Source organism: Cavia porcellus, unplaced genomic scaffold (genome assembly GCF_034190915.1).
Source record: "Cavia porcellus strain 051 isolate PalLab524CR breed Dunkin Hartley unplaced genomic scaffold, mCavPor4.1 scaffold_19, whole genome shotgun sequence".
Classification (NCBI taxonomy): Eukaryota; Metazoa; Chordata; class Mammalia; order Rodentia; family Caviidae; genus Cavia; species Cavia porcellus.
The window spans coordinates 66,094,820-66,119,427 of NW_026947502.1; the positions used below are offsets into that span (position 1 = coordinate 66,094,820).

Sequence of the window (24,608 nt, forward strand, 5' to 3'; positions counted from 1 at the left end):
AAACTTCTTAAAAATAACAAAGAAACACACAGCAATAATACAAAGACAAGAAGATGATAAGAGGAGCCATAACTTAAGGATTAAGAACATAAAAGAAGAAGTAGGGACACAAACAAGTGAACTACAAAAGCTACTCACAGAAATAATCCAGGAGAATTTTCCTAATTTAGCAAAAGGTAAAGATACTCAAATGTATGAGGCATACAGGACCCCAGCTACCTACAACCCTAACAGAGAAACACCCAGGCATATAATAATAAAAATTCCAGAAATTCAATACAAGAACAGAATATTAAAAGCTGTAAGAGACAAGAAACAGATCACTTACAAGGGAAGACCCATCAAAATTACAGCAGATTTCTCTTCACAAACCATCAAATCACGAAGAGCATGGGGAGAAATAATTCAAGCTTTGAAAGATAATAATCTACAGCCAAGATTGAGATATCCTGCACAACTGTCCCTGGAAATTGATGGAAAAACGAGGTGCTTCCAAGATAAAGAGGAACTGGGGGAATTTGCAACCACCAATCCAACCCTACAGAAAGTATTGCAGGATATTCTAAAAAAAAGAAAAATACAAAGAACCCAGAAATAGGGGCAGGGAGGCCACAACGAATAGAGCAGAGACCAAAACGAAGAAGACAAACTGACAGCTACTGACAGAAAAAGAGCTCAACAGAAATGAGACAGAGAAGATTGGATGATAGGAACAGCTTTTTTTGGAGAAAATGACATCTTAATAGGTAATGCTGATTTAGTACCATCTTGTTTTGAAGTCTCATCTAGCTTTTGTTCTTCTGTCTCCAATGGTCTAAACAGGTTGTATCTTATTGGATTTTACTATGTACGATAATATAAGAAAAAACCTTTTAAAGACAAGGAGAATATACAGAGACCATTGTTCATTTTCTGTTAGTCGATTCTAAATACTCTATAATGCTGTTATTCTCTTAAATGGATTTACATTGTTTTGATATACTTAATGCTACAGTATATGAAGTTGTACTCAAGGACTTCAGGGAGGGAGTCAATATGGTAACTATTTTTGGGTCAGGATTAGCTGGTGGTGAAACACTATTCTGCTTAAATGGTTATGTTTTGATCTGCCCTGTTTCGCTGTTATGCCCTCTTTTTTTCTCAATCTCCACTCCATTATTTACTTTTTTATTTTTACCCATTTAATTACAGGGAAAAATATAGCAGGATATAATATAGTAACCCACTTTGACTTTCTATTATCTCGATTTGAAGCCCTGTATTACTCTCACCATCTTGTTTTTGACTGAGGTTCCTATATTCTGTTTTGCTGGATAGTATCAGGTTCGAAAGTTTAGGCATCAGCTGAGAAGATAATGAGATTCATTACAACGCCCATTCTCGTTGACTTTTATCTACTTTTGAAGACCTACAATGTCTCCAATGTTTTGGTTTTGTCAGTTTTATTCTTTACGGTTTTGTTCAATTGTATTACAACTAATGATATAGGCAATTCTATTAGAAATAGCGGGAGGCATTAGGGTAACCATTGTTGATCACCTTGTATTATGTTTTTATATTATCTATTATGTCCACCCTTTTGACTTGACCGATTCTGTTCTGTTATGTCACATTTGGTTTTACTCTCTTCCAAAAAAGCAACAAGAACCGTGGGAGCAATGAAACCCAAAATGTGTAATAGTCACTGTACAAAAGAGAGGAAAAGAAAGTGCTCTAAACTATATAACTGCATGTATATTTAAAAGTATAAGATAGAAAATGATATCACAGAGTTTTATTGGATCATTGAACAGAACTGTTTGCAGTATCATTGGTGGAATGTCCACTCTACAAGCTTTAATTTTGTGACTTGAACAATTATTTCTAAGATGGCAATATGTAATCCATTAACTAGTGATTTCCTACTGCGCATTTTTTTATTCTGTAAATCTGTATAACTTGTACCCCTTCACTGTTTTTTTTTCTTTCTTTTCTTTTCTCCTTAAATAAAAATTAAAAAAAAAAAAAGAAATGAATATCAAAAGTATAATTCTCAAATGATAAGAACAAAACTATGAGCATGTGTTAGAGAATTTTTAGAGCTAAGAACTGTGTTTTAGAGGATGAGTCATTTGCAAGTCAGTTTAAATCTTTGTATATATACATATATATATAAATGGCATAGTAAAATCTTTATTTGAATTACATTATGAAAGACTTCAAATTATGTATCTTTCTAAAAAGTCATTATGTCACATTGGCGCATCCCTTAAAATTCTGAAATTTTACATCTAAACTGCCACATGTTAAATTTGAGTTGACATTTACCCCAGACATTAACTGTGCCCAAACATACTATTTATGAGAGTTTGGAGTTTGGATTTTTACTATTTTGTTTTATGATGCTTTACTTAAGCACAAAGTAGAATTCAAATCACATTGCCCTTGTATTTTGCATATTTTTCAATAAAGGTGTTGATGACTCAGTTTTAGCAAGTTATTATTTATGTTTTCTTCATCTCCTATTTGCCTGCTAAGTTTGTGATTCTGCGTTGGTGCAGAGAAATGCAGCCACCAAAAAAGCACACTCATTCCAAGTTAGTCTCTGAAGTTCCCTAAAGGGAACAGATGACTGCAATAAAGAGGAAACTGTGTATGGTAGACTATCTTGAACTCCTTCACCTTTAAGCTCATTTCACCACTTAACTTTTTTTCAAGTCATCAGTGGATATATTTAGAGTCATTATCCTCTTGGTATTGACTGAAGCCTCCTGGTGTAAGCCATCTGCCATTCCTTAGAATTACTGTGGCGTGTAGGGACAGTGGAAAGTGATAGTGGGATCCCAAAAAATCTTCTCTTGTCTTCCAGCTGCAGAGTAGTTAAATACATCATTTCTGTGATGTAAAGTGATTATATCTTCCATTTGTTAGTTCTGCTTGTTCAGAGTTCAGTACTCATTTAGAATAAAGAATGTCCTGTAAAATATTCAAATAATAACCTTCCTTTTATGGCTTAACTGAAACTCTTCCATGTGACTGCTGTTGAATCTCAGTTATCTTAACAAAAGACAGAAGCAAAGTTAAATGTAGGCATGCATTCTCTGATTAAGCATTTACTCAGGCCAAAAGCTCAGGCCACTTATGTAGCTTCTATAAATCAATTCTGTCTTATTACATAAAAGATACGTTACTGAAGAATGTATTTTGGACTGTGAAACTTAAGTGTTCACCAACTTCATTTTGATTATTTTTTAAGTTTCATATGTCCACTTCCCTTCTAAATCTACCTTTTTTTTTTTTTCCTTCTGGACATGAACCACCGTGTAGTTAGCCAAACCACAAAGAATTTGTAAAGTTTAAATTACTGTTTCAAAGTATACAGATCATTGCCAATAAAGTCAGAACTGTAAACTTAAAGCATTAATGAGATAGAAAGAATTACCAGTGTTCAAGGTACCCCAGGAACAGATGGCTTTATTTTATCCACTTTACAACAGTTTACAATGTGTTATATGCTCCATACTTGAAAATGTTTCCAGTGTCAATGTCTCGTTTTACCTGGAAGTTATACAGTGCTTAACCAAAGAAATGAATGAAATGGAGAAAGTATATGGGGGACAAGATTATTTTTACTAAACAGAAAAGTCACTAACTTTTCTTTCTTTTCAAGTTTAACCACAACTATACCTAAGAACTGTTTCTTTGTTAAAACTAAAAAGTAAAAACCTTGTTTGATATAATAGGATTAGGATGGTAGCTCAGTGGAAGAAACCTTACCTAGCATTACAAGACTATGGGTTCACTCTTTAGCACAAAAGAAAAAAATAGTTTTTTTAAAGTTATAAATATATACAAAATATACTTTTGGTTATTGCAATGTTGGGGCTCAAACTCAGGGACTTTCTTCCTCTAGGCTACATCTTCAGCCCTTTTTTTTTTTTTTTTTTAATAGTCTCATTAAGTTGTCCAGCCTGACTTCAAATTTGTAATCCTTCTGACTCAGTATTGCAAATATCTGGGATTACAGGTGTGTAACACTATGCCCAACTTAAATATATACGTTTTTATTAAGTGTGTATTTGTGACACATGATAGTTAACTTGTTGGGGGGGGAACTGGTATACACATATATAGATATGTACATATACAAACATCATTTCTTGATGATTTTCCATTCCTCTATTACCAGTCTTTATCCTCCCTGCCCCATTTTTCCTTTGGTCCTCTTCTGATTCTCCAAGAAGTCTGCTTCCATCTTTCCTACCATTTCTTCTTTATTTTACTCCTTGATTTATTTATATTTTGAGTTTCTCTTATCAGAAAAGCATAGAGTATTTAACTATTTGTTTCACTTAAGTTTATGGTCTCTAGATCTAGCAAATGATGTGATTTCATTCTTATGGCTGATTAATATTCCATATATATTTATAATTTTCTTTCTCTTCTTAGTGAATGTTAACTATAAGACAATGTTGCACAGCAAGTTTCTAGAATGTATTCACCTTGTGTAATTGAGGCATTGTGCTTGTTGATAGTAATGTCACATTTCCCAGTCTCTGGGAACCACTAATTTCCTCTTATTCCATGAGTTTATCTATTTTATTAAATCAAATAATTCATGGAGGTGAAATCATGCAATATTTGTCTTACTATGACTGACTTCTTTGGTTTAACATCATATAATAGAAAATTTTTTTATTAAAACAGCAACGTAACTTGGTAAAAACATTTATAATAAAAAAAAAAACCCTAAAGGCCTGCTGCACTATTTATATGGGGCTGATTTTTAGCAAGCTGTGTAAATTCTGTGTCCTCAATTTTATCAACCATAAAGTGAGGGTAATGATAAAGAATTATTACGAGAATTAAATGAAAGTGTTGACATTTTCTTTCTTTTGCAGGCAAGAAGCTCTCTTGGCTGCTATTAGTGAAAAAGATGCCAATATAGCTCTTTTGGAGCTTTCATCCTCTAAGAAAAAGACCCAAGAGGAAGTGGCTGCACTAAAGCGTGAGAAGGATCGCCTGGTGCAGCAGCTTAAACAGCAGGTACTAATAATGCGGGGGCTGGGCTTTTGTGGAACCAGCTTTCACACAGCTTTTTTATACATGTCTTCCAGAGTATATTTCAGTATCTCGTGTTTTAAACATATGATAATGGTACCCAGTTAATTTCCATAATTAGGGGCTCTTCACAGATAACGTGGTTATGTCTAGAAGTATATTCTTGGTAATAAGACTGGTTAGAAGATTTACAAGTCTTTCATGAGAAACTTTTCTAACTGTATTGTGGCTGCTAAGAATTAGTGAAATCTGCCTATTTAAAATGAGAAGGGCATATATGTTTTTTGCATTCAACTAGATTTCTGTTACACAGACATTAAGCATATTTGTTTTAAAGATTTCTGTTAATTCAAGGATTGGTAAGCTCTGAAGATACAAACAGTTTTGTCATTTTTTAACCTTAACTTAAAATTTCTTGGTTTGTTTGTGGGGTTTCTTGGGGTTTGGGTTTTTGTATTTTGGTTTTTGGTGGGTTTTTTTGTCTTTTGTTTGTTTGTCTTATTGAGATGGTTTTGCTATGCAGTTCAGGCCGACCTCAAGCTTGCAGCATTTCTCCTGCTTCAGCCTCCTGCGTGCTGGGGTTACAGGCGTGCATCACCACACCTGGCTTAAAATTGTTTACCTTAGCACCACAATATATTGTGTGACAATTAATTCTAAAGCAGAATATTATAAATCTTACTTGTTTTATTTTGTTTTTTAAATTTTGTTTTTTAAATTTTTTGTTTTTAAATAGGATAAAGAAATAACAATAAAACTATTTTAAAACATGCTGAAAAGAGAATAACAATAGTCAACACAATGTATATCGTTATAGTCACAGTAGTTGTTCAGAGAAAGATAAAGGCATGAAACACTGTCTAGAAAATTTCTAGCACAAAACTTTCCCCTCAGTGAAGGAAACCAAGAGAAACCAGCTGTATAACTATCTTGACGGTCTTGCATTTATATATTTTTTCTTTTTTCTTTCTTTCCTTTCCTCTTTCTTCTGTCATAGTTTTTCTTTTCTTTTGAACAGTTTTTTCCCTATTCACAATATCTATTATACATTTTGGATCTTGTTTTTTCTTTCAGATTCTCACAGTAGTGAGACAATACATATGTGAGTTTCATTTATTTCAGTTATGAGTATGGTCTCAAGTTGCATCCATTTACCTATAAAAGTATCAAGTTTATATTTTTATGGCTGAGTAGTATTCCATTATATTAAAAAATGTATCTTGTTTTTTAGCTGTTCCTCAGTTAGTGGGCATTTGAGTTGTTTCCAAGATTTAGCTGTTACATATTGTGCTGCTATAAACATAGGTGCATATATATCAAGAAGACAAGTTACTCTGGGGCAGTGGAAAGTACTATGAATTGGGACTATATCAGGGGATATCTCCAAGTCTGTATGTTCTCATTACTTCACACTTTCTAGGTATAGGAATTGTTCATGAATGCCAAGGGCCTATTAGACAGTGACAGCTCTATTTACTGGAAGTCCTAGTTAATGCTGCTGCTTCTGTTAGGAAATTACCTTTAGATTAAGGCAGATTCCAGCAATGCGAGGACTAGATACTTTAATTTAAAGCAGCATTTAAAGGAAGAAAGGTTTATTTAAGCTCATAGTTGTAGAAGCCTCAGTTTGTAATCAGCTGGCCCCAGAGCAGGTTGGCATGGCAGAGGAGCATTGCAGAGGAGAAACAGTTTATGGCAGGCAGAAAGCAGCAAAACCAGCAAGCAACCCTCTTTATATTCTATCCAGACTACATGCCCTTAGAGTGGATAGAACTCATACCCTTCCCATTAGCTATACCCAGAACTATGTCAGACCGATCAATGGGCTGATTTAGTAATCACACACTCTTAATCCAGCGTCATGTACTTTAGATGCAGCCACTTCTAAAAAGCCCCACCCATGATCATATGAGGCTTTCGAGGGACATCTAGATAATAGTCATGACAAGTAACAAGTCTAATTCCTGCCTAAAGTTGATGTCAAACCAAAACTATCAGAAGAGACAAAAAAGGTCACTGCATACTGACAGAGACAATAATTCACCAAGAAAAGATAACAGTTGTAAATGTATATGCACCAAATGTTGGCAAACCTAATTTCATAGAACAAAACTACCTTACATAAAAAGGCAGATAACTAACAATTCAATCAGATTGGCTGACTTTAATGCCCCACTTTCACAAATACACAGTTCAAAGCTGGACATTTGACCTATATCTATAAGCCCAACACTCAGAAGACTGAGGAGGAAGATCACCTCGAATTTGAGGCCAACCTGAACTACATAGTAAGTTCAAGGCCAGCCTTGAATACCAAAGCAAGACTGTTGTCAACAACAACAACAAAATACACAGTCCAATCAGCCATACAGAATTAATTTTTAAATTGCCAGAGTTAAACTGCATTATAGAACAAATGAATTCTCAGTGATCATAAAACCTGCTCTTAAATAAATCATATTTTAAACCATAAAGCATAACTCAGTAAATACGAAAGGATTGAAATAATCTCTTTCATCCTATGAGATCATAACAGAATGAAATTAAAAGTTAAGACCAAAAGAAACCTCAGAAATTATACAAACACATGTATATTGAATAATATACTCTCAAATGATCACATGTATATTGAATAATATACTCTCAAATAATGGGTCACAGAAGAAATCAGGAAAGAAATTTTGAAATTTCTTAATTGAATAACAGGGTGATTTAATATATCAGAATAACATATCAGTATCTGTGGAACCCAGTGAAAGCAGTTACAAGATGGAAGTTTTTAGCTTTAAGTGCTTACAGCAGAAAAACAGACCTATCCCAAAGAAATCATGTAATAATGCATTTCAAAGTCTTAGAAAAACAAGAGTAATCCATTCCCAAAGCTAGTAGAAAGAAACTTTAAGGGTTTGAGTAGAAATCCATGAAACTGAGGATTTTTAAAAAGTAGTTACAATGAATCAAAGAGTTGGTTCTTTGAAAGACTAAATGATATTAATAAATCCTTAGCCAAACTAACCAGAAGACTCTCATCAGTAAAATTAAAAATGAAAAAGGCAAAATTACAAGTGACAACACAGTAAATTGGAGAATTTGGAAGAAATGGATAAATTCCCAGATATACCAAATTTGAACCAAGAAGACATAAACCCTGAATATACTGGTAAAAAGCAATGGAATTGATGCTGTAATAAAATCTCCCCTAAGAAGCACCCAGAATCCAATGTATTCACTGATGAATTTTACCATAATTTAAGAGAAGAGTTAATATTGATACTGTTCATACATTTCCATGCAACAGCAAATAATGCCAAAACTCAGTGAATGGTATTACAATGAATTAAAAAACTTCAGCACTGCAAAGAAAACATTCAACAGAATGATGACAACAGAGTGAAGAAACAACCTACAGAATGAGGAAAATAAATTTGCCATTGACTGTTCTGATAGAGGGCTAATATCTACATGATATAAGAACTCAAAGAAATTAACCTCCAAGAAAGAAATGACCCAATCAAAAAAATAGGCAAATAAATTTAACAGACAAAAGAAGTACAGCCTACCTCACATCACCGGCACAGGTGGAAGCCCAGCACAGAGACATACCAGGTGCCCCTCCATAAGGGCAAAGGCACATGCAAAGTGGCAGGACTGCCAGAGTGCAAAATGTCATCAATGGAATCACACCAGGAGCAGTTGTCTCAGTGCATCCTCATCACCAAACTCGTGTAGTTCCTTTGAGATAACAGACATGGATGCTGGCAGTTTGTATGAACCATTTTCTGCACATTGGTTTTATTTAAGGTAATAGATTCTTAGGAAACATGAGTTCCTTTCAACTCTGCAGATTCATAGCAGCTAGAAAAGATTTTAATAGCAGAGCTGCCTCCACTAATGGGGGTAGGTGTACTCTTCCCTTGGAGGAAAAGATGCAGTTTGCGAGATACTGCATGAAGTAGCATCAGAAATGAGATCTACCTCACAAAGACAATAAATGTGTTCTCCACACAGAAAACTTCAGCCAAGTTTTAGGGAAGCTTAGTAGTTTGCTATAACCCCAATGAATAGAAAAAGAAACTAGAGTCTCCCGGCAGAGAAATTATTATATTGCACAATTCAAAGCTCATGGTGTGTTACCAGCCCAATTTCAGAGTGTGAAGTTCATTGCCCACTGAGCAAGGTCAGCCAAGTGAAGAGTTGAGAATATCTGGGGACATTCACTGTGGAGAACCTTTTAAATCAATCACTTGGTCTTTGTAGTCCATGAGACTGAGTTAGCTTGTGATCTCCACTTTTATTGTACAGTGTGTTAATGATTTTCTTAATGTTTCCTTGAACTTGCTACAGGCACATTTTAAGAACATTCTGCTAGTGTGGTTGTAGATCTACAACGAATCATGCCTCAGGCACTTTACCAATGACGGTGAATCTGAATCTTGCAGTAATACAGATGATACTAGAAAGGATGTGTATCTAGATGTTGGTGTTGGGCAGATATCTGTAAAGTACCACTAGCTCATCTACAAACCAAAAATACTCTTGGCCTTTGAATCTCCTACTAGAATTAGAATGTTCCTTACTGTTTGAGGACTAAAGATAATTGATTGCAATTACAAGCTTCCAACATATGAAAGTCTTTTCAGTACTTAGCTTCCTTTTATTCCTGTGATCTATAAGACTGAACTGGTGGTTGTTCCAGGAGTAAAATTTGAGCCAGTTTTGATCCTACATCATAAAGGCAAAAATCAGACGCCTTTATGAGAATGAGTGTGAATCTTAAGAACAACTTGCTAGATTCACTGAGATGGCCTCAAAGTCTTTCACTAGACCTTCATAACCTGCCTTACAAGCTTCAGAGACTGCAGAAGAAGCTGAAGCACAAGAAATGTCAAGTTCACAGAAGTCCAGGGATGTTAACACAAGAAGACACCTCTGCAGCAGTTAAGTAAGTTCCATCATCATTGTGGGAATGCTAAATAGGGACCAGTGCATTGACTCCATACTAAGGGAGAAGCCTATTGAAAGTTTTAATGAGTATTTATTTACGAACTCATCTTTGCTACTGATAATCTGAAAATACAGTGTTGCTGGCCCTCAGAGATCTGCCAAACCGAAAGGTATCTTCCTTAATCAGGTCTTACAGTAAAAATGACTTATCTTTAACTGCTTAATACCAGCACTGCCGACTCCTTCCCCAGAAAGCCCACTGTTTGTTGCTGTAGTTTTCCCCTCTTCTGCTGCATCATTTCTTGCATATTGCCTACCACTTAACTCACCTTTGAGGTCTCTGAAAGACAATCTTCCTTTTTGGAAGTGAGCAGAAAAACTAAGGGAAGACCCAATCACCTTTTGTTTTGTTTGTTTTTTCAATGGTAGTTTTGGGGATTGAACCCAGAGCCTTCAAACTGAGTTTTATTCCCAGCTCTTTTTTAAAAGCAGGGTCTTTGTGGAGTCACTAAACAGCTCAGCCTGGACATTAGTCTTCCTGCCTCAGCCTTCCAAGGTGCTGGGGTTACAGCCAGGTGCCAGTATACCCAGCTAACCCTATTAATGTTTACTACTGGATTTATGTAAACATTTGCCATTCTTCACTTAAGTAAATAAGTAAGTAAAGAAAGAAAAGAAATACAAATGGCCAATAAGTACATGAAAAAAATTTATCATCTATTACCATTAGGGAAATGCAAACAAAAACAATGACATTTCATTTTACTCCAGTTATTGTGGCTATTACCAAGATAACAAAGTACATGTGTTAACAAGGGTATTGGGGGAAAGGAACCTTCTACTTTGTTGCTGGGAATGTAAACTGGTACAATAACTATGAAAATCAGTATGGAGATTCTTTAATAATTAAAAAGTAGAAATTTCATTTGACCCAGCCATACCTGTCTTAGATATATTTCCAAGAGTTAAAAACATCATAACTGTATTGATACACGTATACTCAAGTTTATAGCAACACAACTCACATAAGTAAACTCTGGAAACCCCCTGGATATCTATCGACAGACCAATGTATAAAGAAAATGGATATATACACAATGAAGCACTAGCCAAAAAGAATGAAATCACACCATTTTTGGAAAATAGATGGAATTTGAGACTATAATGTTAAGTGCAATAAGTCAAACACAGCTAAATATTGCATAGTTTCTCATAACTAAACATAACTAAATAAAGAGTTAAAGAAAAGAGAAATGATAGGAAACTTGTTAGAAATGGGAATTGAGATGAGGGAGGACAAAGGGGGAAGTTCGGGGCAAAAAAGATTGAGAATGATTAAGATATGCTATATCCATAAACTAATGCCTCAAAACAAATATAACAAGATATATTGCAAACATACACTATTAAAAAAGAAAAGTTACATTACTATCATTACAAATATGGCATATTCTTGACTTGATACTGTCATGTTTCCATGATAAGAATTATCATCCTTTTGTTTTAGATTGAAATTCTCTCCTTGTAAGAGCTTCTTTTTTTGTATTTTTTTTTTGAAAGTAGCAAATATGCAACAGCGCAAGACAGAACAAAGCCAATTGAGACAATGCAGTGAAATTGGTACAGGATTTCACAGTAGGATACTGGGATAGTAGTACTAAGTACTATGGTATATCTCTTTAAGAACAATAGCTATCCAGTCAATTACATATTGTAAAATCAAACCAAAAATAGAACATTGTAAAACCAATTGAGAATACTGAATAGAGCAAAAGAAATAACAAAAAGTGAAAACAACCTATACCTTCAAACAGAAGATAGAAGGAAATCTCCCATATTTGCTATACTGCATATGGTCATCCTCCCAAGAGATGTTGAAATATCTATACCCAGTAGTTAAGCGGGGAAGGGGCAGGTGGGAGAAGGGTGCTTGATTTTCAGCTTGAGTGGAAGTTGGCTCACAGGTAACGGTTCTTTTCCAGGCCCAAGCTGCAGGTGCTTATCAAGAGGGCAGGTGAATAAGCTGCCTGAATCCCTCCATGGCCGGAACTCTGTTCTCCTGGCCCGCGTTGCAGACTCTTACCAAGAGGGCAGGTGAATTAGCTGCCTGAATCCCTCCATGGCCGGAACTCTTGAGCTCTGTTCTCTCATAAGAGCTTCTTATAGGAAGGTGGATGCACCTGGAGACCATAATGTTAAGTGAAATAAATCTGACATAAGATTAAATATTTCATGGTATCTTTTATATGAGAAACCCAAAATATAAAGAACCAGGGATTTAGCTCAGCAGCACAAGCACATGCCTAGCAAGTGTGAGGTGGCCAGTTCAATATCTGGTATAAAAAAAAAAGATAGCAAGTTCCAGGTTAGCCTGGGGGAAGTTAGCAAGACCCTGTCTCAAAAATTGATGATGATGGGGGCTGGGGATTTAGCTCAGCGGCATAAGTACCTGCCTTGCAAGCAGGCGGTCGTGAGTTCGATCCGTGAGTTCGATCCCCCGTACAGATAAAAATGAAAACGACCAAAAAAAAAAAAAATTGATGATGAGCTAGGATCGTAGATGAGTGGGAGAGTGCTTTCCAAGTATGTGGGTTTAACCCCTGGTAAATCCATCCCCCAATTTTACTTAGTGACCACTCTGTTGAAATTCAGACTATACTAATTTTGTTACCTATAAGATAAGCTGCTTTTTAAAGAAAACAAATATTAGAATACACTGTGCTCCTTAAAAATGATATGAATGGAGTCAGGGATATAGCTCAGTGGCACAGTGCCTGCCTGGCAAGCACAAGGTCCTGAGTTGGATTCCCAATACCAAAATAAAAGAATGGATGGATAAGAAAAATGTATTTATACACAGTGGAATAGTATACTACTGTAAAGAAAAATAAATGAGGCATTTGTAGGTACATGGACACAATTTGATAACATCATATTGAGAGAAATAAGTCAGGCACACAACCTCAAATATATAAATAGGAAGTAGGTAAAATTTAAAATACTTCCCCAAATTCCATATTCCATTGTTTTACAAGTATTTCTGTATATGCTAATTTGTGTCATTTATACTATTAGCTCATGTTGAAAAGAAAATTGTGTTTTATTCTGTTTGTTTTTGTAAGAACCTTTTTAGTTTATGTCTTGTACTCTTGAGTAATTACTTTGAAGATAATGATACACAGTATAATTTCATTTTATTCATAAAATATTTTAAAAGATATTTTTTAAATCACCTTTAAAATATTAATTTTTAATTATTATCTCTTTCCCTGGAGACAGCATTCCGTGATAGTACTCACTGTGGACTTTTTCAGTTCTTTATTTCTCTCGGCAGATGCTCCACTTTTTGTAACTGGATAATGCCAAATTATGGTTTAGTTTACTTACAATGAAAAGTCAAATTTTTATTGCTTTTTTTAAAGAAATTGTTTCTTACATAAAACGTTACAGACTTTAATGTTTTCTTTTCAGATCTTTCTCAGATCCATAATTGTGTTATGTTATGTTATGTTATGTTATGTTATGTTATGTTATGTTTTGTTATGTTATGTTATGTTATGTTATTTTTGTAGTGAGAATCAACTCAGGATCTTGCACTTGCCAGGCAGGCATTTATGCCTCTGAGCTACATTCCCGGCCCAGATCCATAATTTGTTACAAAAATTATTGTCGACATTTGTTACACCTGTGATTGGTTAGCCTCTCTGTACTATAATTCTCCTCTGGTATCTGAACTGTTCTCATTAATGATGTATTAAAATGTACTGGGAAGTATACTCTGGGTTGATAATGATATCAAGAACTCACTTGAACTGGGCATAATGGAAATACCAGCACCCCAGGAGACTAAGACAGGAAAATCACAAGTTCAAGCCCAGCCTGTGCGATTTTGCAAGACCGTGTCTTAAAATGGAACATTCATTTGCCCCTATTGTTTTTGCAAAATTTTGTCATTTTCCAACAAAATTTTCTGTAGGAAAAATCAATTCATAGTATAGTTTCATTTCACAGGTGATAACATTAAGCCACTAATTAGCTATCAGCACAAATCAGCTGTTAAGTGTCAGAGGTTTGGAAAAAGAGAAGATCTTCATTTTTATATAGCCTACACTGCCATGTCAGGGTCCTAATTATAACCCTGAGGCTAATTGCTCTCTTACCTTCTTAGCATTTTTGCTCTCCAGGAATCCTGTTGATCCACACTCTTTACTATTAATATGTCCTTTCAGACTCTTTTAAATTTATTTAGCAACACCAATCATTATTTAGTGTTTGCTACATACCAGACCCTCTCATGGTTGCTGGTGATAGAGGGAAACAGAACAGACATGACCTTTGAGGACTTCACTTCCCTTAAAGTGGAGTATTTTATCCAGCATGTCTAGGTATTTCGTCACACAAGAGTTTTCATGTTGTCTAAGACAATCTGACAAAGAACTATACTTCATATTTTACAAGAAAACTGAGTAAAATATTTTATTAGTAACTTTTCACAATTTCATATTCTTAGATTTTAAAAGCCCTGAACCAATTTTGTCTGTATTTCATATATTCTAAACAATTATGAGTTTTTATTGTACCAAATTGTAAATGGGTTAAAAATAGCTAATAATTAATCATAATTAATCCATACATATTGACAAAACCTGAGTGAACTGCTATATGTTTATGCTTCTTTTCCTATAAGTATAAAAAGAAAACAGAGGTACCTCAGTTCATAACCACTTTTGTTTGCAAACTGCACCAGGTGACAAACATGACCATGACCATCTTTCCCATAGAAACACAAACATGGCCATCTTTTCCAAAATAGTCAAATTAAGTTTGTGAACTGAGGTATCACTGTATTATCCATATGCTATTCCTATTAGGGAAATTTGAAGATTAATTTGATATTGGCCCCGGGCACAATCCCATACTCTGCTGGAAAGTACTTTCATAAATTTACTTAATTTTGTGTTGAGTTGTATATATTTTATTTAACTCCCAACATTATTTTTAAGTTCTTGAAGGGAAGTGGGTATTTGATTATCGTAAGTGAATAATGTTTTAAGTCACTGCCTTTGACTACATTTCTGTCCAGTTTTTGGTTGACAGTTTTTAGTCTCTCACAAGGAGTTATATGGGACACATATGGGTCTTTATATGCTACATTTCTTCATTTATTCCTTTATCAGGTAAATCTTGGTACAGAGATCTGACAGTGTCTGATGTTCAGGAAATCAACCTTCACTTTGAATTGGTGCTTCCTCAGTCTAGCGTGCATTCCAACACACATTCACTCATCTGAAAATCCACATTTTAAATGCTTTCAAATTTTTCCTCAGACCAGTTAGAGTGCTAGTAGTTATATGAACAGGTGTCAGTGCTCTGGGAGGATAAGATAGGAGAGTCACTGAGTTCGAAGCCAGCCTGGGCTACATAGTGAGACCCTGTCCAAAAAAAAAAGCGAGATAATAGTAAAACTATTTTATATCCTATTTTTAAAGAACACTGGTAATCAAAGAGTGCCTGAGTCATAAGTAAAGAAAGGAAAACTAAATAGCAAGTATTAAAGCAGCTGGAGAGCTTACTGAAGCTTTTACAGAAAATAAGTGTTGTAGACATCTATCTATTTCACTAAGCCATTTAAATTCTTAACAGACAAATTCATATATCCATTTGTTTTACATAAAATCTATACATCTACAAGACCAAGTACCTTTTGCGTGACCAAACAGACATTCCCCAGAGAACATAGTCAAGTTTGACACATTGCTGGAAGATCCTTTTTATGTTATGTTGCACTGGCAGTGCCTGCTTTGTCCTAAATTTGTTATGCATATAGGTGTCAGCTTTATAACATCACGTCTTGGATGGTGATGATTATATTGTTATTGTAGAAAGTGGAAACTTGCTGTTTAGTTAGAATTTATAGCATCTAGTTGGTAAAAGGGTATGATTTGATTCAATATTTAATGATTGAACATCTCTTACTGGGTTGGTCAGGAAAAATGCTACTCATCTTCTATCTTAAAAGTCTACCTTTGGTATATTAAGTACCTATTATGTATGCTGCTTCTTCTAAGCTACAATAAGCATTAGTTTCATCTGGATTTTCTTGCTGATGGCATACAGATTTATTTAAAAGAAACTAGCTGAAAAGCATTTACCATTCACTCTCCTTCCTTCTGGAATTGCCTCTTCTTCCTTGGCTTAATCTACACTTTCATTTTTGCCTGATTTTAGTTTGAGATTTCTTAGTCATTGAATTCATTCCCTTTTCTTTTCTGGTACCCGGGGTGAAAACAAAATTGCTGTACATACCTGGCAAGTACTAACTATATCATTAAGCCATGCCCCAGTCTTCACTATTTTTTTTTGTTGTTGTTGTTGCTTTCACTCACACATTCAGTTTTCTCTTTGATTTAAATAAATGAAGAGTGAGACTGCAGAGAAAGAAAAAGAGAAACTGTTCATTCTTTTTTCACTTTATTAACCTTTATTCTAAGGCAAGATGTTTTCATTACTGCAGTTATTTCTTCAAATGTGAGAATTCCTATACTATAACTGTTGCTATCTGTGTGAAATTCCATAGTGTACTACAAATAGCGCTAAACTGAGTTTCAAGAGACCTAAACTCTTAATTCCTGCTCTGTTAATAACTAAGTACATAACTTTGAGCAATGATAATGCCTTCAACTAATATATAGAATTTAGCATATTATAAAGCACTTTTCAGATACTTTATAGCACCTGCCTATACAGATATTTGGGCCAGACATACATCATAAATAGAAGAAGTAAGTGAAGTGGAATAAGCCAAGGAGAGAGAACAGTGATAAACTAGCAGCCACAATACTTTGTCTTAGTACATGTTTGAGATACGTAGTGATTGCATTCAACTTAGAGGTTTGATACATATACTTACTGTTTCTTGATTATTTCTACTACCCTCTGGCCCCACCCTCCCTTCTAACTCCTTCTCCAAATTCCCTTCCCATTGCTACAGAGACTACCTCCCTGTTTCTTAACATGGCCCCTTCCTTTGCTCTTTAAATTGTTTGTATTTGGGTGTTTATAGTAGAGATACCATGCAATAGGACTGACTCATTTCTCTTAGCGTTATGGTGCCAAGACCCATCCATTTTTCTATAGATGAAGAATCAGCCACTTTTAATTGCACTTGTCACTCTGCAGAATGTGTGCAAGTTATTATACAAGCCTCCAATTTTTTTGCCCCAGAAAGTATAGATTTTTATATAAATATATATAAAAGTTTGATGTTTTTGTTGGCAACTGGTTTTCATATATTTATATACACACGTATGTATGTGTGTGTGTGTGTGTGTGTGTATGTATGTATGTATGTCTCAGGCCACAAACTGCCTAACTTTGCCTATCTGGGTTTTATGTTCTTCATCCATAATATTAAGCAAATGGATCAAATGAGTTTTGAAATCTAAAATTCTTTATTTCCCATATTTTGATATATCAACATATTTACCTATATCTGTCTTGTCTGTAATTGCTTACATTAAAAGTAGTGTTTTGTTTTATTTTGTTTTTTGGTGCTGGTGATCAGACTCATGACCTCACATTTACCAGGCAGGCACGTATGCCACTGAGCTAAATCCCTAGCCCCAACAGTAGTGTTTAAAGAAGCAATTATAAGCACTGGAAATGTCCGATATACTGATTGTTTAAATTTGTCTGCAAAAATTTCTTTCTTATTAATTAAATTGCTTTTTTATTAATTAAAAATATTACATTTTAAGTTGAAAGAAAATTTTGTTACTATCCTCTTGAAGTCATTTTTAACTCAACAAAGAAATACCAAATTTTGAGGAATTCTACTTGTTTGTAGATAAGTGGAGCCCGAAAGTTGGGAGATATGAGGAATTCTGCATTCATCCCAGTCCTGTTCCATCTATCTGTTCTAATTTTTTGGTCAATTCCAGATGCAGAAAAATTCTATTTGCTAAAACTTTTTCTCCTTTTCTTATCTAGCATTAGATCTAATTTCCCTTTTTTATTGTCAGATTGCTGCCTTTTATGATCCTACCAGCTGATGGCCACCCAAAATTATTTATGTTCATATGCCAAGTTAGTAACCACAGCAGTATTTCCTAAGCCTGGATTGTCTTTTTGAGTGAGTGCTGGAATTACCAGCAACCAGGTCACCATTGTTCTGTCACTGACTTTTGAACATGAAAAGGAAAACTCTCGAAGTATCTTTAACAATCTTAGACTAAGCTAGGGCTCTCACTTTGATATCAACTGATAGTATCAGCCATAACTTAACATTCTTCTTATCATAACTATGATATTGTAAATAGAAGGAAAAATATTTACCTTAATTGAAGGACATAATCTTCCTTGTGCAGAAATCATTTTCTCTATTTCATACAGCCTCTTTTAATACATACAGAAAAGTATATGTACATGTAAGTGATTTTTTCTCAAAGAAGCATACTCTTACAATAGTATCCACATCCAGGGAGCCAGATTATTACCAAAAACAAGCCCTCATGCTTCTTTTCCATGCATCATCTCCTGTAGTTTTGCAAAAGTAGCTACTCTTTTGAATTCAAATAGTGCCGATTAATTCTGTCTTAAAATGAACGTTTTATGCCAACAGAGGTTCAGAAGCAGAGGCCAGCCAATAAAGCCACCACAAGAGAAGCAGAGCCTTGAACTACCGTGGATTAATTATATGGCCTTGAAAACTATGGAATTTGTCTTGTTGAATTTCAAGACTTGCTTGGGACTGATAACTCTTTTTTCTTTTTTCTTTCTAGTTTCTCCCTTTTGGAATGGGAATGTTTGTCAGATACCTGTTGTACCATTGTATTTTAGAAGCTGATAACTTGTTTTCTAAATTCACATATCCACGGATGGAGAGAAATTTTGCCCCAGGATAGGTCATACAAAGTTTCTCTTATACCCAAGTCAGATAATTTTGATGTTGGTATTTGGGGCTTTTAAACTGCTGTTTAGATAAGATTTAGAGTTAACGCTATAATGAGTTACCACTTCGGGGATACTGAAATGAGATGAATGTATGCTGCATGTGGAATAGACATGATTGTCTGGGGTACAGGGCAGACTCTTGATAGCTTGAGCAATGGCTCCCCAAAACATATCTCCATATCCAAGTCCCTAGAACCTATGAATGTGACCTTATTTGGAAATGGGGTCTGTACAAATGGAATTAAGTATCTCAAGATGACAGTCTAAATTATCCATTTGACCACTAAATTCAGTGACAAGTCATTATGAGAGACAAAAAAGAAGACAGACACAGAGGTGTTGTGGAAACAAAGGCAGATTTTGGAGCATTATGACTATAAGCCAAAGAATGCCCACAGTCTCCAGAAGCTGAAAGTGGCGAAGAAGAATTCTCCCTAGAGTTTCTCACAAGAGAAACGTGACACTGCCAACAGTTTTGGACTTCTAACCTACGGAAGTATACATTTATATTTTTTTAGGCCTCTAAGTTGATGTTGATTTGTTAGACTATGGAAAACTAACACCTGGATGTAATTGACGCAGCTTCTTAAGTCCTTTATGTTAATAGCTTCAATCTCATACATTTTCAGGATTCTTTACTATATAATTGGAACAGATTAGGAAAGTATATTATTTTAAGGTCTATAGTCTAAATTTCATTTTAGAATATAGACAGAATAAGCCTCTTGCTTATTTTGGGACAGGTCGAAATTCACTTTAACGTGTGTGTATGTGTGTGCATGTGTGTGCGTGTGTGTGCATGCCAAGCATTTTGTTCTAGTTATAAGAAAACAAAAATGAATGTGACAAGATTGATGCTGTTGTATGTGTACACTGGCCTTCTGTGCTATAAACTACCCCCTAATTAGAATAGTTTAACATAGTTGCCATTTATTTCTATTATGCAAAATCTACTGCCTATCTTGCTGACTATGAGGTAGTTGCCCTCTATGTATCAATATTGAATTGGGTCATTGAACCCAGCTGTAGCCAAACTTTGATAGTGTAACTCTCTCAGAATGAGGCTTCCTTGGTTACTGTGGCAAAGGAAGAAATAGCAGAGGGTCCAGTACTGCAACTTCTGTTCACTTCAACCAAAGACCATGGTCAGGGTGGGCTATTTGGTTTGGATAAGCAGACATGGTCTCACTCCTTGGTATAAGGGATCTAGAAGACTGTCTGTGAAAGAGAATATATGTTCCTTTTCAATAGAGTTGAATTTGAATTATCTATAGTATATGCTGAGGTATATTGTCAAGAGGCAAATGGCCAGAGAATTACGCTTCCAATAAAGGTAAGAGCTATAAGAAATAACAGTGTTATCAGAATGGAAATGCTAGTTTAAAGCCATGAAAATCCAGTAACTCACTTGAGAGAATATAAACAAGTGGTATTCACTTATTACTGTTTTGTTGACACACTAAAGATATTAATATGTACCATTCTTTTCATCCTCATAAAATACAGTTCAATGAATATGTACCATCTGTTTAAGCTTTTCTTAACTAATTTCAGAATTAGTATTATTAGATATGAATTACTAGAAGTTTAGGGAGGTTCAGAGCTTTTAAGATCCTTCTTAAAAGTCTTACATGGGCTTCAAATCTTTAAGTATATATGGCAGAGACATTTATGATATTATGTGCCATACAACAACTTTGCTCCTCTGACATGTAATTTGATAGAGTTCTGTTTCTGGCTGGGTGTGCTGAACTTAGAAGGCTGAGGAGGAGGATCCTGAATTGGAGGCCATCGTGGCCTACATAGTGAGTTCAAGGCTAGCAAGACCTTGCCTCAAAAAATAAAAATAAAATACAGTTCTGTTTCTAGAAAGAAGGACAACGAGAGGTATAAATACTACACTAATACTCTAAATTAGTAAAATGTAGCTCAGTGTCACTGCCTGCCTGGCAAGTGCAAGGCCCTGGGTTCGATTCCTGGTACCCCCCTGAAAAGAATAATAATTTTCTAAACTTGTGTTCAATATCATTTCAGATAAAACAGCAGAAAGGTCTTTTCTTTTAGGTGTGATATACTTTAATGCTACTGCTTATTTTCATGCTCTCTGTTTCTGTAAAAGTTTTATTGTATTTTTAGTCACTCAGAATGCTTAAACTATAGAAAAACTATATAAATGCTATCAGATTCTGAACTGATTCTTGAATGGTAAGAAGACTTGCCTATATGTTATTCTGCAATTTAGATAGCATTTGGAGGTCTCTGATCCAGCTTTCTCTTTAAGCATTCTTTTTTAATTCTGAGCTAAGTGAAATTATCCATGTACATTAAAACCTGAATTGATCTGCTGTAGTCATATTGCAAATGTAAGGAAATAAGTACTGCAAAATGTGGCAATAATACCTGTTCAACTTTTGTACAGTCTCATTTTAGACATTGCACTGGGTCAGTGTATGCACGTTGGCCTACAAATACACCATTCCCACAATTTCAGTTTATGACCTAATTTTAGGTCTAACTTTATGGATCTGGCTCTGATTTTTTTTTAACCTCAATGTATTGCATTTATACACCGTGGTCTTCCCAGAAAATAGGACAGTTCTCCAAAATTATATTGTAATAGAAATTTTTATAATTTTTTTCAATTTAAAGATACTGATATATTTTGGAAATGAGAAAGTATAGTCTGCTATTCTCCAGAGTTTAAAATAAAAATTTTCATAGCATGTAAAAAAGTGTTAGATATGTACTATAATCTGAATTAACCATGAAGATTAACATGTTCTCTTTGGCAGCTCCTGAAATCTTTTAACTGTTTCTAAATCCTCCCAGCTATATTCTGTCTCTGTGATGACGCAGCAAAGAATCCCACAAGCTATTCTAAAAACTAAAGAGTGGGCATAATTAAATGGAAGAGCTCTTAGAAGTGAAAAGATGAGCTATGTATTTGCTATGTATTTGGAGTCTTTATTGTTACTTGTTTTGTTTTTTTGTGATATGAAAATAATGGGGCAGTTTTCAAGAAAAGGGAGACTAGACATAGGTAAATAGCTTTTGGGAAAGGAAAAGATGATACATCTACAGCTACTAAAGAAACTTTTAAAAAATTCAATAATGTATTTCATTTAACTGAATATATCAAAATTATTATCATTTTAACATTTAATCAATATATAGGAATTAATGAGATATTTTAGTCTTTATTTCATCTGAGTTATCAAAATTAAATCTGTTGGGGGTTTTTTTGCTTGTTTGTTTGTTTTGGTATCAGAGATTGAACTCATGACCTTGCACTTTCCAGGCAGGCGCTTATGCCACTGAGCTAAATGCCTGGCTCCTTAAGTCTGCATTTTACGCTGATAACACATCACCATTTAGATGATGAATTTTCATCAGATACACTTGACTTGTATTTAGAAATCATAAAAGTCACAATTGAAAAAGTGCTCAGATACTGATATTGCTACATGTATAGTTAAAATTCTATGATAATCACATGGCACTTCCAGGGATTTTAACTCCCTTCTAGGGATTTTAGGTCCTGCAGCTTCTCTCTTAAACCCTTTCTGCTTTTTGCAGCTTTCCTTGAATGATCCACATTCCTGGCTTTTCCAAACTTCTGGGGTCTCCACTGCACCTTTGGCTTCATCCTTACATCTTTGTATTGCCCTCGCAGGGGCACACTATTTGGCCTCTCAGGCCCTTTGCGATTGAGGTGGAAGCTGTATTCCCCTCAGAATTTGTGCATTTTCCTTGCACCCAAAATCAGCACCATGTGGATGCTGCTAAGGTTTGCTGCCAGCTAGAGCAGTAGCCAGGCTTTTTCTCTCTCTTGGCTGTAGGGGTCGATTGTCTGGATTGTTATACTCTGTGAACCTGATTGTGAAGAAAAACTTTTATGTTGCTGCCATTCTGGAACCTCATGTGGCCTCCATGGCCATTTCTCCTCTGAGCAAATTGTTTCACTTTTGCAGTTTTGAGGCTGAAAAGAGTGGGTACCCGTGCTTCCTGGGATGCCCCATGGCCATCTTTCTTATCTATCTTTCTATTTCTTCTCAGCAGTCAAAGTGTCAGTGATCCGGCCCGCGGATCAATCCATGGGGTATACCTGGAGGGGGAACTGGGATTAAATAAAGACATGGGGGAGACAGAGAGAGAGACTGAGGCAAGTTGAGAGAGTCCAATCAAGCCCCCTTTATTCCAGAAGTGATCACATCTTTTATAGGCCAAGGGTGGGCTGGTGGGACAGGAAGAGGCTATGGGGATGAATACAACAGGGTCATCATCACATCTGGGTATGTGACGTAAGCAGGAGAGGAATATGGTTAATGTAGGCAGACGCATTGTGCCCATCCGAGAGAGAGAGGCAGGGAGGCAGCAATGGGGCTGTCGCGCGGCTCCCTACATGTCAGCTCTGTCTTTACAATCCACAGCTTTACTGGAGTTTTCCTTCTGACCAAACTCATAGCATTGTAAACTCCTGCTGGGTTCTTTGCTCTTGATTTGCAACATAAAGCTGGCTAAAAGCCCTCAACAATCGCCATGCCACAGCCTAAACATTCAACTGCCTTGAAATTTCCTTTGTCGAATTAATCAGTCCATTCCATTGCCCTTAGTGTCAGTCTCAGGCAAAGTCTCTGGACATGAGCGAAATGCAGACAAACTTTCTGCCAAGCCATAACACACATCGTGGGAAGTCCAACAACCAATGCATTCCTTCTTCCCAGCAGAAACCTTCCAAGCCTGGTCTTTAGCACCAGGCTTTCTATCAGCCTTCTGGTCTCCTGAGCTCTGACAGAATCTCCTTCCTCTACAGAACAGCCTAAGCTGCCCCAGCTCTATACATCCAGGTGACATGTCTGAACCTTTACAAACTCTGCCCACAAGCCATTTCCATGCCTCTCAGAAAACATGGTCAGGTGTAGTCACAGCAATGACCCCAGTCCTCAGTACAAGTTCTGTCTTAGTTACTTTTTACTCATCGCTGAGACAAAATACCTGATGTCCAAAGTTGGAAAAGGAAAGGTTTATTTCTTACAGTACGTTTTTGGAGGTTCAGTCCATACTCAGTTGGCTCCGAGGCAGGGTGGCATGGTGGGCTGCAGTTCATGGTGGCTGCAAACAACAAGTGGAAACCGATAAGTGAGAGAGACACACACACCATTACGTTGTATGCAGACTCCACCTCTAGGTGGGTGTAGCACTGACACCATCAATCCAAGCACTATACAATGAACCAATCGCAAATGTATAATACAAATGTATGAGGCCTGGATCCATCGACATAAACCATGACAGATGGCTTATTATTTAGATTCAGAATAAAAGAACCAAATAGCATGATATCTTTATATTAAGAAAAAGTTCCAGGCATGGTTACACACACCTGGCTTAGGAGACTGAGGCAAGAGGACCCAAGTTTGAGACAGGCCTTAGTAACTTACCAAGGCCCTGTCTCAGAAACAGGAGAAGGAGCAGGAATGTAGCTCAATGCAAAGGCCCTGGGTTCAATCTACAGTGGTAGAAAGAAGGAGGAGAGGGAGGAGATGGGGAGGAGGAAAAGAAAAGAAAAGGCCTAGTGCTAGAGTGCTTGCTTAATATGTGTGAGACCTTAAATTCTATCCCTAGCACTACAAAAATAAAAGGAGGAAAAAACGGGAAAAAGGAAGGCCAGC

At 35.8% G+C, this 24,608-nt stretch overlaps 1 protein-coding gene and 1 pseudogene across 10 annotated transcripts in view; both read left to right on the top strand.

Moving 5' to 3' along the window:
• Positions 1–24,608, top strand: part of Erc1 (ELKS/RAB6-interacting/CAST family member 1) — a 521,572-nt gene that overhangs the window by 434,909 nt on the left and 62,055 nt on the right. For all 10 annotated transcript variants that reach the window (XM_063231309.1, XM_063231311.1, XM_003463708.4 and 7 more), the window contains one exon: positions 4,881–5,025. In XM_063231309.1, coding sequence (XP_063087379.1) covers positions 4,881–5,025 — 145 coding nt within the window. The remainder of the gene's footprint in view (positions 1–4,880; positions 5,026–24,608) is intronic.
• On the top strand, positions 5,032–19,259 carry LOC134471686 (phospholipase DDHD2-like; annotated as a pseudogene).